General features: G+C 44.1%; 1 protein-coding gene across 1 annotated transcript in view; it reads left to right on the forward strand.

Annotated features, from left to right (window-relative positions):
- Positions 1-951: 951 nt before the first annotated feature.
- Positions 952-12,539, forward strand: part of XPR1 (xenotropic and polytropic retrovirus receptor 1) — a 31,390-nt gene continuing 19,802 nt past the window's right edge. Inside the window, exons 1-8 of the mRNA XM_019618382.2 lie at positions 952-1,050; positions 1,355-1,511; positions 4,596-4,819; positions 7,660-7,809; positions 8,214-8,297; positions 8,746-8,827; positions 11,412-11,599; positions 11,826-12,005. Of these exons, the coding sequence (XP_019473927.1) occupies positions 952-1,050; positions 1,355-1,511; positions 4,596-4,819; positions 7,660-7,809; positions 8,214-8,297; positions 8,746-8,827; positions 11,412-11,599; positions 11,826-12,005 (1,164 nt within the window). The remainder of the gene's footprint in view (positions 1,051-1,354; positions 1,512-4,595; positions 4,820-7,659; positions 7,810-8,213; positions 8,298-8,745; positions 8,828-11,411; positions 11,600-11,825; positions 12,006-12,539) is intronic.

Consider the following 12,539-nt stretch of genomic DNA (forward strand, 5'->3'; position numbering starts at 1 on the left):
GAGGACCAAACAGAGACCTGAATTCCCCATCTCAAGGTTTTTGGAAGGTCTTTCATTAGTGGCTCAATAGTGCCTCGGAGCCCTTTTTTCTCTTAACTTTGGATGTAGTCAAACAGCTCTATGCATTCATTGTCTCCTAAAATGATTGGTAAAGTAGAAAATAAGGTATTTCTTTGGCACCGTGTTGGTTTAGCCCTGCATCACATTGAGCTTCCCATTACCTTATGAGGTGACATTTTGGAAGGAGCAGAAATACGTGGCCCTTCCTTAAGTCAGTTCTGTTTTGAAACTCTCTGATTACAGTTATTTAAAAACCTTCAGGCAACTGCTGGCCTAAAATCTGCCTATTGAGTACCACGCACTAATTTCTCTTGCTCCATCCACCCACACCTGTGGGATCAGGGCAAGTCTGGATTGGCTTCACCATTAGGGCTGCAGGGTATGGTGTGGCAACCACTGTGACTCTGCCCTTAGGAATGACCAGCCCCAAAGCAGAGCTGTTTCCCATCCTCTGGTGCTGTGTTTGTATGTGAAAGCTTAGAGGTTGAGCTGAGGAAGCTGTTCTGTCCTTGGTTCTTGATTATACAACCACGAGAGGTTTAAGCAAGGTCTTGAAGTGGCTGTTTTATTATAGCCTGGCTCTTGCTGAAGTCTGAGAGTCTGGCTCGGAGGTGTGTTGTTCAGCGCTGCCCATCGCTGTCTTGATAATAGAGCTCCAGGAGAAAGCAATGGCTCAGCTTGGGTTTTGTGGATTACCAGAACTGTGTCATCTTGGAAGTGCAAATCTCCAAGCTCTATGTGGAGGAGGGCTGCTGTGCAGAGAAATAGTGCCAGCAAAAGGATCGTGGCTGAAGCGTTTGGAAGAATTTGCTGAAAAACTGTTCTAAACTGCCTATAAAGAGAGCGATAGGTAGTGAAGAGAAGGAAGGTTATAGTGATGAGAAGGTGGGAATGGTGGCTGAAGCCAGCGAGTCCATCAAGAAGGCCCTGGGCAAGCAGATGGGGATGGAGCATGGTTTATCCTCCCACCACTGCCTGACTGTAGCATGGGTGATGTTTTAGTGTTGGTGAGATGGGAGGCAGCTGTCTTCACCCAGGTGGCCCTGCAGGTGCAGTCATACAAGCTGGGAAGTAGGAATGAAGCACGTGGGATGTGCAGGAGCACATGGAGGGTGTGAAACGATGATGGGAACTTGGGTCAATGGACAACACACTGCTTCTGTGGGATTTTCCCCTTCAGTCTTTGAGCAATTCCTTTTACAGTCAGGTACGTGTCCCCATTGGACTTGATTCTTCTTTCTCCATGTGACAAGGTGATATTGTTTTCCCCTGCAGAAATATTTCTACCATTTAGAAATATGTTCCTATATTCTTCTGTTTCAACTTATTTTTTCCTGTTTTGTTTATAGACACAGATGAAGACACGGTAAAAAGATGTTTTGCCACGTTTGAAGAGAAGTTCTTCCAAACCTGTGAGAAAGAACTTGCCAAAATCAACATTTTCTATTCAGGTAAGGTGCTTATTTGTGTATATTTGTGGAAAATGCAGCAACATAAAAAGAGCCTGAAGCTCCCAGGCTTTCAGAATAGGCACAGTGTCCATGAAAGGTCTACCATCAGATAATTACAGGGCAGGTTTATATGGGAGACTGCTCTGGTTTAATCACAGACGTGGAACCAAACCATGGTTTTTGAATGGAAGACAATGAAGGACAGGCACTTTCATTTCTTTGTAATAGCATCCTACTGAACTTTGAAGGTGCTCTTAAATTTAAGTGGCAGCTTACATATAGGGTGCATTTCCTCATCCGTGGTGACAGTCTCCTCTGTGTGTTTAGGCAACTGCAGAGCTCCCTCATTGGGGTTTTCAGAGCTTTTGCAGAAGGATCTACTGTGATCTTGCCTGTGTGTGTCCACTTGTCTGCCTTGACACTTCCAACAGGTTTTAAAGCACCTAATCCCAGCTTTTGCTACGTTCTGGGATAGATCAGTCAGAAGCAGTTTGTCACTGGCTGTATACACAATCCCAGTTAGTAAATTTGGGTAAAAACATAATGGTGTAAATTTCAAAGTGCTATTGTTTGTTTTCCCCAAGAAAGTTTGCGTTCCCACCCTTGGAAAATAAACATCAGAATGGAATAGTCGGAAATTTGCCCTGTAATATTGCTACAAAAGGCTTTGTACTGGGGTGCTTTAGTTCCACCCACCATTACATCTCAGCTGGCTTTCTGCCTCTTTTGGTAATGCTTGAAATGGGTTTTCAACTGGAAAAGAGTTTAAATATGGGTACAATGAGGTACTGACTGCTGCCATACTTTCTCTCAGTGTGTTCTTGATTTATTGGCATCTTGCATTAAACAGGCTTTTGCAGCACTTCATGGTAGCCTTCTCCTTTTATTTTGATCAGATAACAAAGTTGAATTGTGCAAAGTATTTTAATAACCACCTAGTATGACTTTATTGCTAGCTGTTTTATTGCAGGCAGAGTCTGGGTGGTGAACACAAGAATAGCTAAAAGCATAATAGATGCACTAAGTGTAATTGCTGCTTGCCTCTCTTCAGCTTCCATGTAGGGAAGCAAACTTCCCTTGGGCTGGCTGTGCCAGCTGTCCTTGCTCTGTGGACCTGTTTTGATGGAGCCATGGTGGGTACAAGGAAGGACAGGGCCAGAGGAGATTTGTAGCTAGACTCTGTTGGGCCAGCTGGGTTGCTTACTTGAGTCTGTAGGCATTTTCCTATGTGCAATTCGTATGTCCCTGCCTAAACTCAGAACAGTTCTCAGTTGAGTTTTACCCTGACTGCTGTATCAGAAAATACCATTGTTGTTATGCTCAGAGACTTGTCTGACTTTCATGGAATCACAGAATGGCTTGGGTTGCAAAGGACCACAATGATCATCCAGTTCCAACCCCCTGCTATGTGCAGGGTCGCCAACCACCAGACCAGGCTGCCCAGAGCCACTTTCTGAGCTGTTTCAGCTGTTCTAGTAGGAGATGCTGTGTGCTACAAGCTAGGCTCCATGGAAGAAGTTCTCTCAATTCATATGCACAGTGCACATGATAATTTTCCCTAATGAAGACCTGCTAGTACATATTCACCCACATCCCTTCCCTCATTGTATAGAATGACATTAATAATACAGAATAGGATTTTTTCAATTTGCTGTCATTTCAAAAAGTTATAGGAGCAAACATGTGCAATTTGAAAATCTCTTGTGAAAAGATTTAAATAAGTCTTTTACTTGCAGGAGAGCAGTGTGACTGGAATAGTATGGAAACCCCTTATTAGTGTTGTTAACGTGAAGCTACGTAGGGCAACCGGTGCAGGAATGTTCTTTGTCTTGTCCATGTCAGAAGCATGCCATGTTGGGCTCTGTTATAACTCCAGGCAGGTGGTGGCTTGCATCATGACCTGCGACTTGCTATTTATTATGAGCTCACTGTATGGCTTGTTAGACACTTGTCTCTATGACAATAAATATTGCCTGCTGGCAGGAAAGCTAATCCTTCTGTTTCGTTTCCTCCTCCCCTCCTTTTCCTGTCCTGAAGGCTCTGCTCTGAGCACTGCCTTGTGCTGTGTGCTCAGAAACTGTTGGCTTCCATCAAACGCAGTCTTAATTCCCCAGGCTATTATTCTGCCTCTGCAGGAAGGAAACCTGCCATTAAATAGATCTGATTTGATAAACAGTTTGTGATTATTTGGACTTCTCTCGAGTAAACTTAGACCCGATTGAAAAGAAACAAAAAATAGGAACATCTGTGGATCGTTCCAGCAGAGAAACGCCTGTTGAAGTGTTAAGGTTCCATTTGTGGCCAGTTCTGGTTTGTGTTTGGGACCCTCCAGAGAGGATCCTTGTTATAATCTAAGTCAGTGTAATGCAGGGAGGTCTGAGAGAGCCTGTCCTGAATGCACTCTGGACAGGGTTGCTGTGAGCTGCTATGGGCTCCTTGTGGCTGTTAGCAGTTCTTAAGCGTAGCCGTGGCCATGCAAGTGGCTGTTCTTCCAAGCTGGAACTTGAGGAGTTATTTTATCAGCTCCTTGGTGTGATGTTTTTTCCTGATCCTTATCTTTCAGTTTGGAAAATAGTTCCTTAGCTATCGTTTTGTTGTGTTTTCGAGATAAGTTCAGGTTGGCAGCCCCTTTATTTGCTAACTAATGAGACAGTGCTTCTAACTGGTGCAATGCAACTGAGGGAAAGGAGGGGTAAGTGGTGATTGCAGATTGTGTACAGATGCCAGCAGCCTCGTAGCTGCTGATCAAAGCGGGAGCTGCATCTGTTACTGGGAGCTTGCCAGAGGGGTTGAGCTGCTCTCCAAGCTCCAAAATCCAGTCATGCACATGAAATGTGTTTCTTCTTTGATTTCTTTGCTGTCGTATAAAGTGGTAGCAACCACGTGGCCGGTAGTGGATGTGCAGATCCTCAAAATCCTCTGCTGAATTTAGCACTTGGTAGGTAAGGCCACGCAGTAGGTTATTCTATGCAGAGATATTTACCTGCAGACGTATTGTTTGGGGAAATAACCGTGCTTTCCTTTACAGGTCTGATGGGCGAGTTGCTGCCCACTCACCTGCCTTTTTCCTTCCCCTCCCAACAGAAAAGCTTGCAGAAGCTCAGCGCAGATTCACTACTCTTCGGACGGAGTTACAGTCAACGTTGGATGCACAGAAAGAAGCCAGTGGGGCTTCCGCGCTGCCACGGCGCAGAAAGCCAGTCTTCCACCTGTCCCACGAGGAGCGTGTCCAGCATAGGAATATCAAAGACCTGAAATTGGCCTTCAGCGAGCTCTACCTCAGCCTCATCTTACTGCAGAACTATCAGGTACTCACAGAGGGAAGCACTTTGAGAAAGCTCTGCGTCTACACGTCTTTGTGCTCGCGTTGCCTTCAGTTGTCTCATTCAAGCCAATTTGCCTTAGGGACCCTGGCTTAAGTTAAAGAAAGGGCCAATGCCTAGCAGCCAGCAACGTACTTGTTATAGTGTTGTGCTGAGCTGGAAGCACTTTGCTGACCTGCAGAAGGACCTCAGAGCTCTTTCTGAGCTCTCTGAGCCCAGCACTCTTGGCACGGTCACAACATGCAGTCACTCTGGGGCCTCATAATTTGGTGCTGTGTTGTTCTATGCAGGGTTAGAGCTGGGAAGGTGGGGAGGGAGCTCTTTTATCTAATGTTTGTAATGGAACTTGAAATGCTAGCGTAATGTTTCCTCTTGGTGTTACCATGGCAGTGACTCTGACCTTGCTATATCAGAATTTCTTGTTAAAACATCCACTTTAATAAAATGTTTGTAATTCTGTAGGACGCAGGCTCTTTTGCCTTGAAAGAAGTATGAGGAAACAAATCTGTAGTTGTAGTTGGACTACATGTAGCATGAGGGGACGTGATAAGTATTGCAGACAGTGATTTTGTTCCAAAATTCTAGAAGTATTAAGATCTTGGTGGGTTTTTGTTTTGTTTTTTCTGGACTTGCTCTGCTTTTAAATATCTCACTGTGTTTATTTGTTTTACCTCATTAAATAAGAATGGTTTAAAATAGAGTCTTTGACTTAAATTTGCTAGATCTGTCCTTACTAGTCCTTACTAGTAATGCCAGGAGTCTTTTTGCTGTAAGAAATACTTGAATACCACTGTGTAGTATGGACAAAACTCAACAGGAGGTGACAAAGGTCATTCCTCTGACAAATCCTTTCCTATTCTACATCAATGAAAAAAGGCATCCTGCACACTTACCTTTTTGTCTTGTGCTACCGTGAGTCCAGGAGCACTGTGTGTATGCTAAACATTTGCATAAAACCCATCTGGATTTGATAGCTTTCACTCTCCGAAAGGAGCAGAGCTTCCTTCTATGGCGTATCTTCAAAGAGAATGAGAAAGTCTGTTCCAATTGGTCTTGAAGTTGAGGACAAGGAATACATATACTAAAGCCAAATCCCATAACATTGATTTTAAGCACCTTTGAGCTTAGAATGTAAGAATTAGAAATATTCAGTAGCTTCATGTTTTAGAGAAAGAAGAGGTTGGCCTGCTGGGAGGATGGCATAGCTGGGGTTATGTCTTCCTTCGTGCAGGAAATAGAGTGAAGCCACGTAGATAGTATAAAATACTGTGTTTTACAGCAAACAAACCTTGAGAAATTAATTAATATGTTGCACTCGTGGGGCAAATAATTGAGGCTGATTCGGTCTCACTGGAGTGCTGTGCATTTGCCTCGTTGGTGCATTTCCTAACTAGGCATATGAGCAAAGATTGCAAGCCTGCTGCTTCATCCTACTTGATGTTGCATAATATTATTGCACAAGTTGCACTGTTTTTTCACCTTTAATGGCAAAGCATGCCATTAGTCAGCTGACTTCAATAAATACAAGTAGTATCCAGCAGAAATGGAAGTCGGGCCTGGAGAAAGCCCTGTGCCAAGTGAAGCATCTTGAATAGCAGGACAAGCAGAACGTGTGACTGAGTGCACGACACTGGTTGTGTGAGGTGGCACCAGGAGGGATGCCACTGTGCCCTGAGGACACCAGTCAGGCTATAAGTCCTGCTAGTGCATGAATCAATGGTGCCAGTTCAGGCTGTGAAAAAAACCTCTGCCCCAAATCAGCATTTTGTTGCATCTTTTTCATTTCAAATTTATGAAACGGTGATCTGCTCTCCATGAGTTACAATGCTGGCTTTTCCAATGGAGAGTAATTAAAGTCTGTTGTCTGCAATAATGCAGATCAGTAATGCATTGGCTTCCTGCTCCCATCTCCCTAGCCTCATTTCCCCACCTATGGCAGGGGTCTGGTACTAAATCACTCACAGCGTAATTAGATTGGAAATAATTTCAGTGAGTAGTTGGTGCTTCTCCCCAGGGTATTGGATTCTGCTGTTTTCTGTGTTTTTCTTTCCAAGCTAATTTCTGAGCTTGTTTTGAAGTGACTCTTGCATGTGTCACTGCTGTCTGAAGGGGACATAGAGCCTTTCGAGTTGCATTTTCTGTGCAATGAAGTACAGTATTTCAGATGCATCCTGTCACAGCAGTTGCTGCTTAATGCGGTGTGCTGAGCTTTGCCTATCTTTGTTACTGGGCGTTAGGAGAGTCTTGGGTCAGGGCTTAGCACATAGCTTGGAAATCAACCTTTATCTTTCCTGCTTTAGCGTGGTGTCCTCTGCTTATCTCACCTCCTGTGTCTGCAGGCCTAGCAGGCTGGTTTTGTAGTAGTGGGGTGGGGTGTGGTGGGGAAGAACGTGCTGTCCTGGGGCTGCACTTGGCTGGATTTCATATGCAGCTGTATGAGGATTTCCCTTCTATAATGTGCTTATTCTGAGAACTTGGAAGGTTTGGAGAAACCAGAAATCGGTAGCCTGGTTCTCTCCAGTGGGGAAAAGCCCTTGAAAAGATTAATGTGTGCCTTCCCCTGGGGGATTTGAGCCAAAACACGCTCTTTCTGTGGCTGTTTTTAAGAGCTCATTCCAACTACTGCTTTTGCAGAGACCTGTGGCTGAGCTGCGGGACCTGGGATGCACACAGTCAGGTTCCTATGCAAGCAGAGCATGTTGGAGAAAAGTTAGGCTTATGAGTTTTGAGTAGGTCCAAAGACCGTTCGTTATTCCTTTTCTTGCTAGCTGTGGCAAATAACCAAGCTGAGGTTCAAAGGCAGTAACTGTTTCCCTCGTCTGCAGAACCTGAACTTCACTGGCTTCCGCAAGATCTTGAAGAAGCATGACAAGAACCTGGAGACAACACGAGGGGCAGAGTGGCGCGTGGCCGAGGTGGAGGTGGCACCCTTCTACACCTGCAAGAAGATCAACCAGCTCATCTCTGAAACAGAGGTGAAGATGCTGCTCTGTGTGCTGCTCCTATTGCAGCTAGAAAGCAATGGTTTCTTGTTCGCTGCTGATTCCTGTAGCATCTGGATGTAGCTTGTGTTCACCACTAGGGCAACTAGTAATTAGTGTGCCACTGATTTCTGGCGTTGCTTGCACACATTTGTTTAAGTTTGTCTTTAGCTGGCAGCTTTTCACTCTGAGAAACTCACAGTGTCATTACCTTACCAGGTGATGGTAACTGGATACATCATAGGAAGCTTTTCCTATCTTTGTTACCATGTATTGGAAGAACGTTGAACCAGACATCAAATATAACTTGGAAATCAACTGTTACTTTTTGTTTTAATGCAGTATCCTGTACTTACTGTTAGAATGAACTTCTGTGATGTGTGTCTTTATCTCCTTAGGAAGTGGTGACCAACGAGTTAGAAGATGGGGACAGACAGAAGGCTATGAAACGTTTGCGTGTTCCACCTTTGGGAGCAGCTCAGGTAAACAATTGATTGAGCTAAGCTTCAGCGACTTGACAAGTTGCCAAATTAGATTCAAAAGTAGTGAAAATACATGGATGTGAGCATGCTCCATAAACTGTGAGGGCAGGGTAGTCGCATATTCTGCTTTAGTTCCAGAAGATATGGAAACAGCCTGCAGATTGTAGGCACGGTAACATAGGTATGAGGTGAATAATAAAGAGAAATTTGTGCTAATTATAATGTATGCTTACATCTTAAAAGCTGCTGAGAGGCCCCAGCTCTGCTTCAGCACAGCGTCAAGATAGGTAAAAATGTTATGCAACAATTTCAGTGCTGCATTTCAAAGAGGAAGAGTGCAGTCTGAGATGAGACTGCATCCCTGATTTAAAATGTATTCTGTGAATGGATCTGATTTTGCTGATAACCTTTTTAATCCCCCATAATTCCCCCATTGCTTTGTTCACAGCCTGTACCAGCCTGGACTACATTCAGGGTTGGATTTTTCTGTGGATTGTTTGTTGCACTGAACGTGACTGTCATACTTTCAGGTGGGTATGTTCAGCAGGACCCAGCTGGCTCCCACACCCTGGTGTGGATGTGTTCTTGTCTCTTAGCAGGGGCTTGCAGCTGAGCTGGTTGGCTCATCTGGGTTAGATGAGGCTCATCTGAGCTGGGTTAGATCAGCCTGGGTCAGGTCACGCGGTTGTGAATTATTGCTGCTCAGTAATAGATCACGTCCTTCTTGTGTTACCTACGTGGATTTTGGACTCGAATGGATGGTGATTTTCTCCTCCTGGTTTCCTCCTTACTCTTGAAAGGATGTTCTGGAAGTGCAGCATCCATGTATAAAGACAAGGTGCTTGTTCTGTGAACATACATTCCTCTTCCTTTCTTGAGTGAGGTGTTCGTAGAACTTTTGCATAGCAATGATTCACAACAGAGAATAGAACGTATGTATAGCCATGTGAATACCGTGTCTTTCTTAATTTTCATTAGGAATGCATGAGAATGGCACAAAGCTGTGCCAGGGGAGGTTCAGACTGGGTATCAGGAAGAATTTATTTATCATGACAGTGGCCTTGGTTTTATTCTACTTTGATCTGTCCAAGTTTGAGCTCTCACTGGAGTAAAAGGAAGGTCGGTATTCTAGATCCAGATGTGGGGCTTCATCACAAGCAGCCTTACTGTGGTGTGTGTGATTTCAGTAGTGTAACTTACGTAAGCAGTGCAACAGAAAATCAACATATCAGCTCTTGCATTTGGGAAAGCCTGTGTCTGTGTTTTGATTTGAGAGAATTTTTAATCAGATGTTTCTGTAATTGGATCTGAACATCTCCTGGGATAAAATTTCTGTTTCAGAAGCTGTTTGCTCTTCCCTTTTGTATAGTAGAGTTAGAAAGTTGACCCGTCTGTATGAAGGCTCCAGTGAATGTGTAGGAGCTGTTCTTTATTCATCAGCCTTTTTTCTTGGTGTAACTTTCATGTTTGGTCTACAAGATGCAAATAGGACTGAAGCCTGTAATGCTCATTTTATCTCAGTATTAAGAACAAAAAAGAGACACGGTTGTGAGCAGGAATTCATAAAAATGATTACACCTCTAAAGCAGATGTTGCTAAACTAGTGTAAATAATTGGTATGTTTGTATCAGCAGACATGAATCTGGTATCTCTCAGTTACTTCACATATTGAGCAAAAGCTGCATGCTAGCTGCAAGTTATTTACTTTTAATTGGACATTACGTTGCTAACCTCTATGCTACTTTTGCCAAATTGTTTTTATGATATGATTCACTAAGATAGGATTTCAGAGTTGTTTGTGTAGAACTTGTGAAGCAACATTATGCCATGGCCACAGTAGTAAACCGTATCAGTGCTGTCTGGGGCTTAGATTGAGCATCAGGAAGCATTTCTTCATGGGGGAATGTGGCCAATCATAGAATGGCTTGCGTTGGAAGGGACCTCAAGGCTCACGAAGCTCCAACCCCCCTGCTGCAGGTAGGGCTGCCAACCTCCACGTTTAATTCTAGAGCAGGCTGCCCAGGGCAGTGAGGGAGTCCCCACCACATGCTATAATGTATTGAGCTGTGCTCACCGCAGAATAAGCCTCGTCTGGCTGTTCTGTCTCAAATAAAAGCGTATCTGTTCTGGTCTGCGTGGTAACTTCTGCATGTCTGATTCAGTATTTTGGGGCTACTCTGGGTTTGGTAGCAGCTGCAGACATTTCAGATAAAAAATTTGAAATGCATGCTTTAGCAATTTCATGCTCAAGACTCCTTTCTTTCAGCTTCTTCAGTGCAGCTCTCATTTCTGTCCAAGCTTGGGCTCTGTTTGCCTGAAACTGATAGTCTGTAGTTCTGTGAAAAGTGCCTGTTCTTTTCTCCCTTTAAAATGCTTATGAATGAAAAATACTCAGTGGATCTAGAACTGGGGATGAGGACAATTGTATGTGCTCTTCTCATCAAACCTCTATCAGGCAGCGGAGGTGCAGTGTTCTGCAAGGGGACTCAGCTGGACGGAGCGCTGCCTTACAGGGCTGCTCGTTGTTTGAGGTCGTTTCCAAAACCCCAAAGACTGAACAAAGCAAGGGACAGACTTTCCCATATTGCTGCCTTGTGTTGGATATTCTGTTTGGGTGCGGCTGGCAACTATATTGCTGGTTATGAATATGTATTACGTTCTGGCTGTACCTACTTCAGTGATCGGACGCAGTTCAGCGTTGCTGTAAATGCTGTAAATTGTGCTGCTTGGTTTTGTGGGCAGCTGAAATATTTGTATCTCTGTCTGGTGAGATTTCCTCTCCGTTAAAGCAGAATGTGTAAGTGGGTGTAGTGATGATTTATGCTTAGTGCTGTCCCTTGAGCCCGCGGTGTGAGACGGAGGACTTGAGATGCTGCTAATGACCTGACTGCACAAGCTGGAGAGAGAATTTTCCCCAGAATACTCATAAATCCTCGGATAGGTTAGGCAGAAGGTCCTCCAGCTGCTAGAATATGCAGGTGAATGACAAGCAGGCCATGCTTTCCTGGGCTGTGGCTGAGTATCTGAGAGCCAGAGCCAGGAAGCGGAGCGCAGGCTTGATTTGTGGCGTGACTCGCGCTATCATTAAGGCCCTTTCATCTTTTTCTTTGTCAGGTGTGGCTTTTATAGATGGACCAGATGTGTGGCCACTGGTGAGAATCTATCGAGGTGGCTTTCTCCTGATAGAATTCCTCTTTCTCCTGGGTATCAACACGTACGGCTGGAGACAGGCTGGTGTGAATCATGTCCTCATCTTCGAGCTCAATCCCCGCAGCAACCTGTCCCATCAACATCTCTTTGAGGTAAACAGCACAGACTGTTAGCAGAGGCTGAGCTGTGTGCATCAGGAGGATAAGTCCTGCACCGTTTCCTGGCGAGGAATTCTAACACAATTAGAGGAGGAAGTTGCTGAAGTCTGATTACGTTACAGGGTTGCGCACTTATTATTTTCTTATGATGAGAATTCATTGTGGGGTTTGGAATTATTTTTTCACAAGGTATCTCTGTATGTTGTCTGTCTTTCTGCAGATTGCTGGATTTCTGGGGGTTTTGTGGTGCCTCAGCCTGCTGGCATGTATATATGGTAAATTCATCTACATCCCTATGCAGGTGAATCCACTCATCTTGTATGGCTGCATGTTGCTTTTTCTCATCAACCCCACCAAAACCTTGTATTACAAGTCCCGTTTTTGGCTGCTCAAACTATTGGTAAGTCTCAAAATATAAAATAGATAAATAAAAGATTAAAAAGCTGTGGCTAAGCTGTAGCAGTTGAAATATGTGCAAGCATCAGTAATCTTCAGCACAGAGGGATGTTTTACCGTTGTACCTATGTATGCACAGAGCAGACCTGATAAATAATTACTGCAACTTATTACTTGCTATTTCTGTTTGCCTCTACTGTTGTTATCTTCATGTTGCAGGTAGTTACTAGTTAATCTTCACATAGACAGCTGTATGTAACATGTCCCTTGATGTAGCAAAACAGTTTGCTAGGGGTTACAGGGCTGGAGGACAAGGTGATATGAATGCTTCTCAGTGCAGCTGGGCATTGCCAATGTGGAGGGGGTTCACTGATGGAGAGGGAATCTTTGCAAAGGTTACTGCTTCCAGGTTACTGTTTCCAGCAAATCTTTTGTGATGTTAGAAGACCTTATTTTAGACCCAGCTCCTGTTTTCTTGGTAAGTTAAGTCTGGTAAATAACGAGTGTAGGTATCCATGCTACTTTGATGTACCAGTTG

This window comes from Meleagris gallopavo, chromosome 10 (genome assembly GCF_000146605.3).
Source record: "Meleagris gallopavo isolate NT-WF06-2002-E0010 breed Aviagen turkey brand Nicholas breeding stock chromosome 10, Turkey_5.1, whole genome shotgun sequence".
In the NCBI taxonomy this organism is placed as follows: Eukaryota; Metazoa; Chordata; class Aves; order Galliformes; family Phasianidae; genus Meleagris; species Meleagris gallopavo.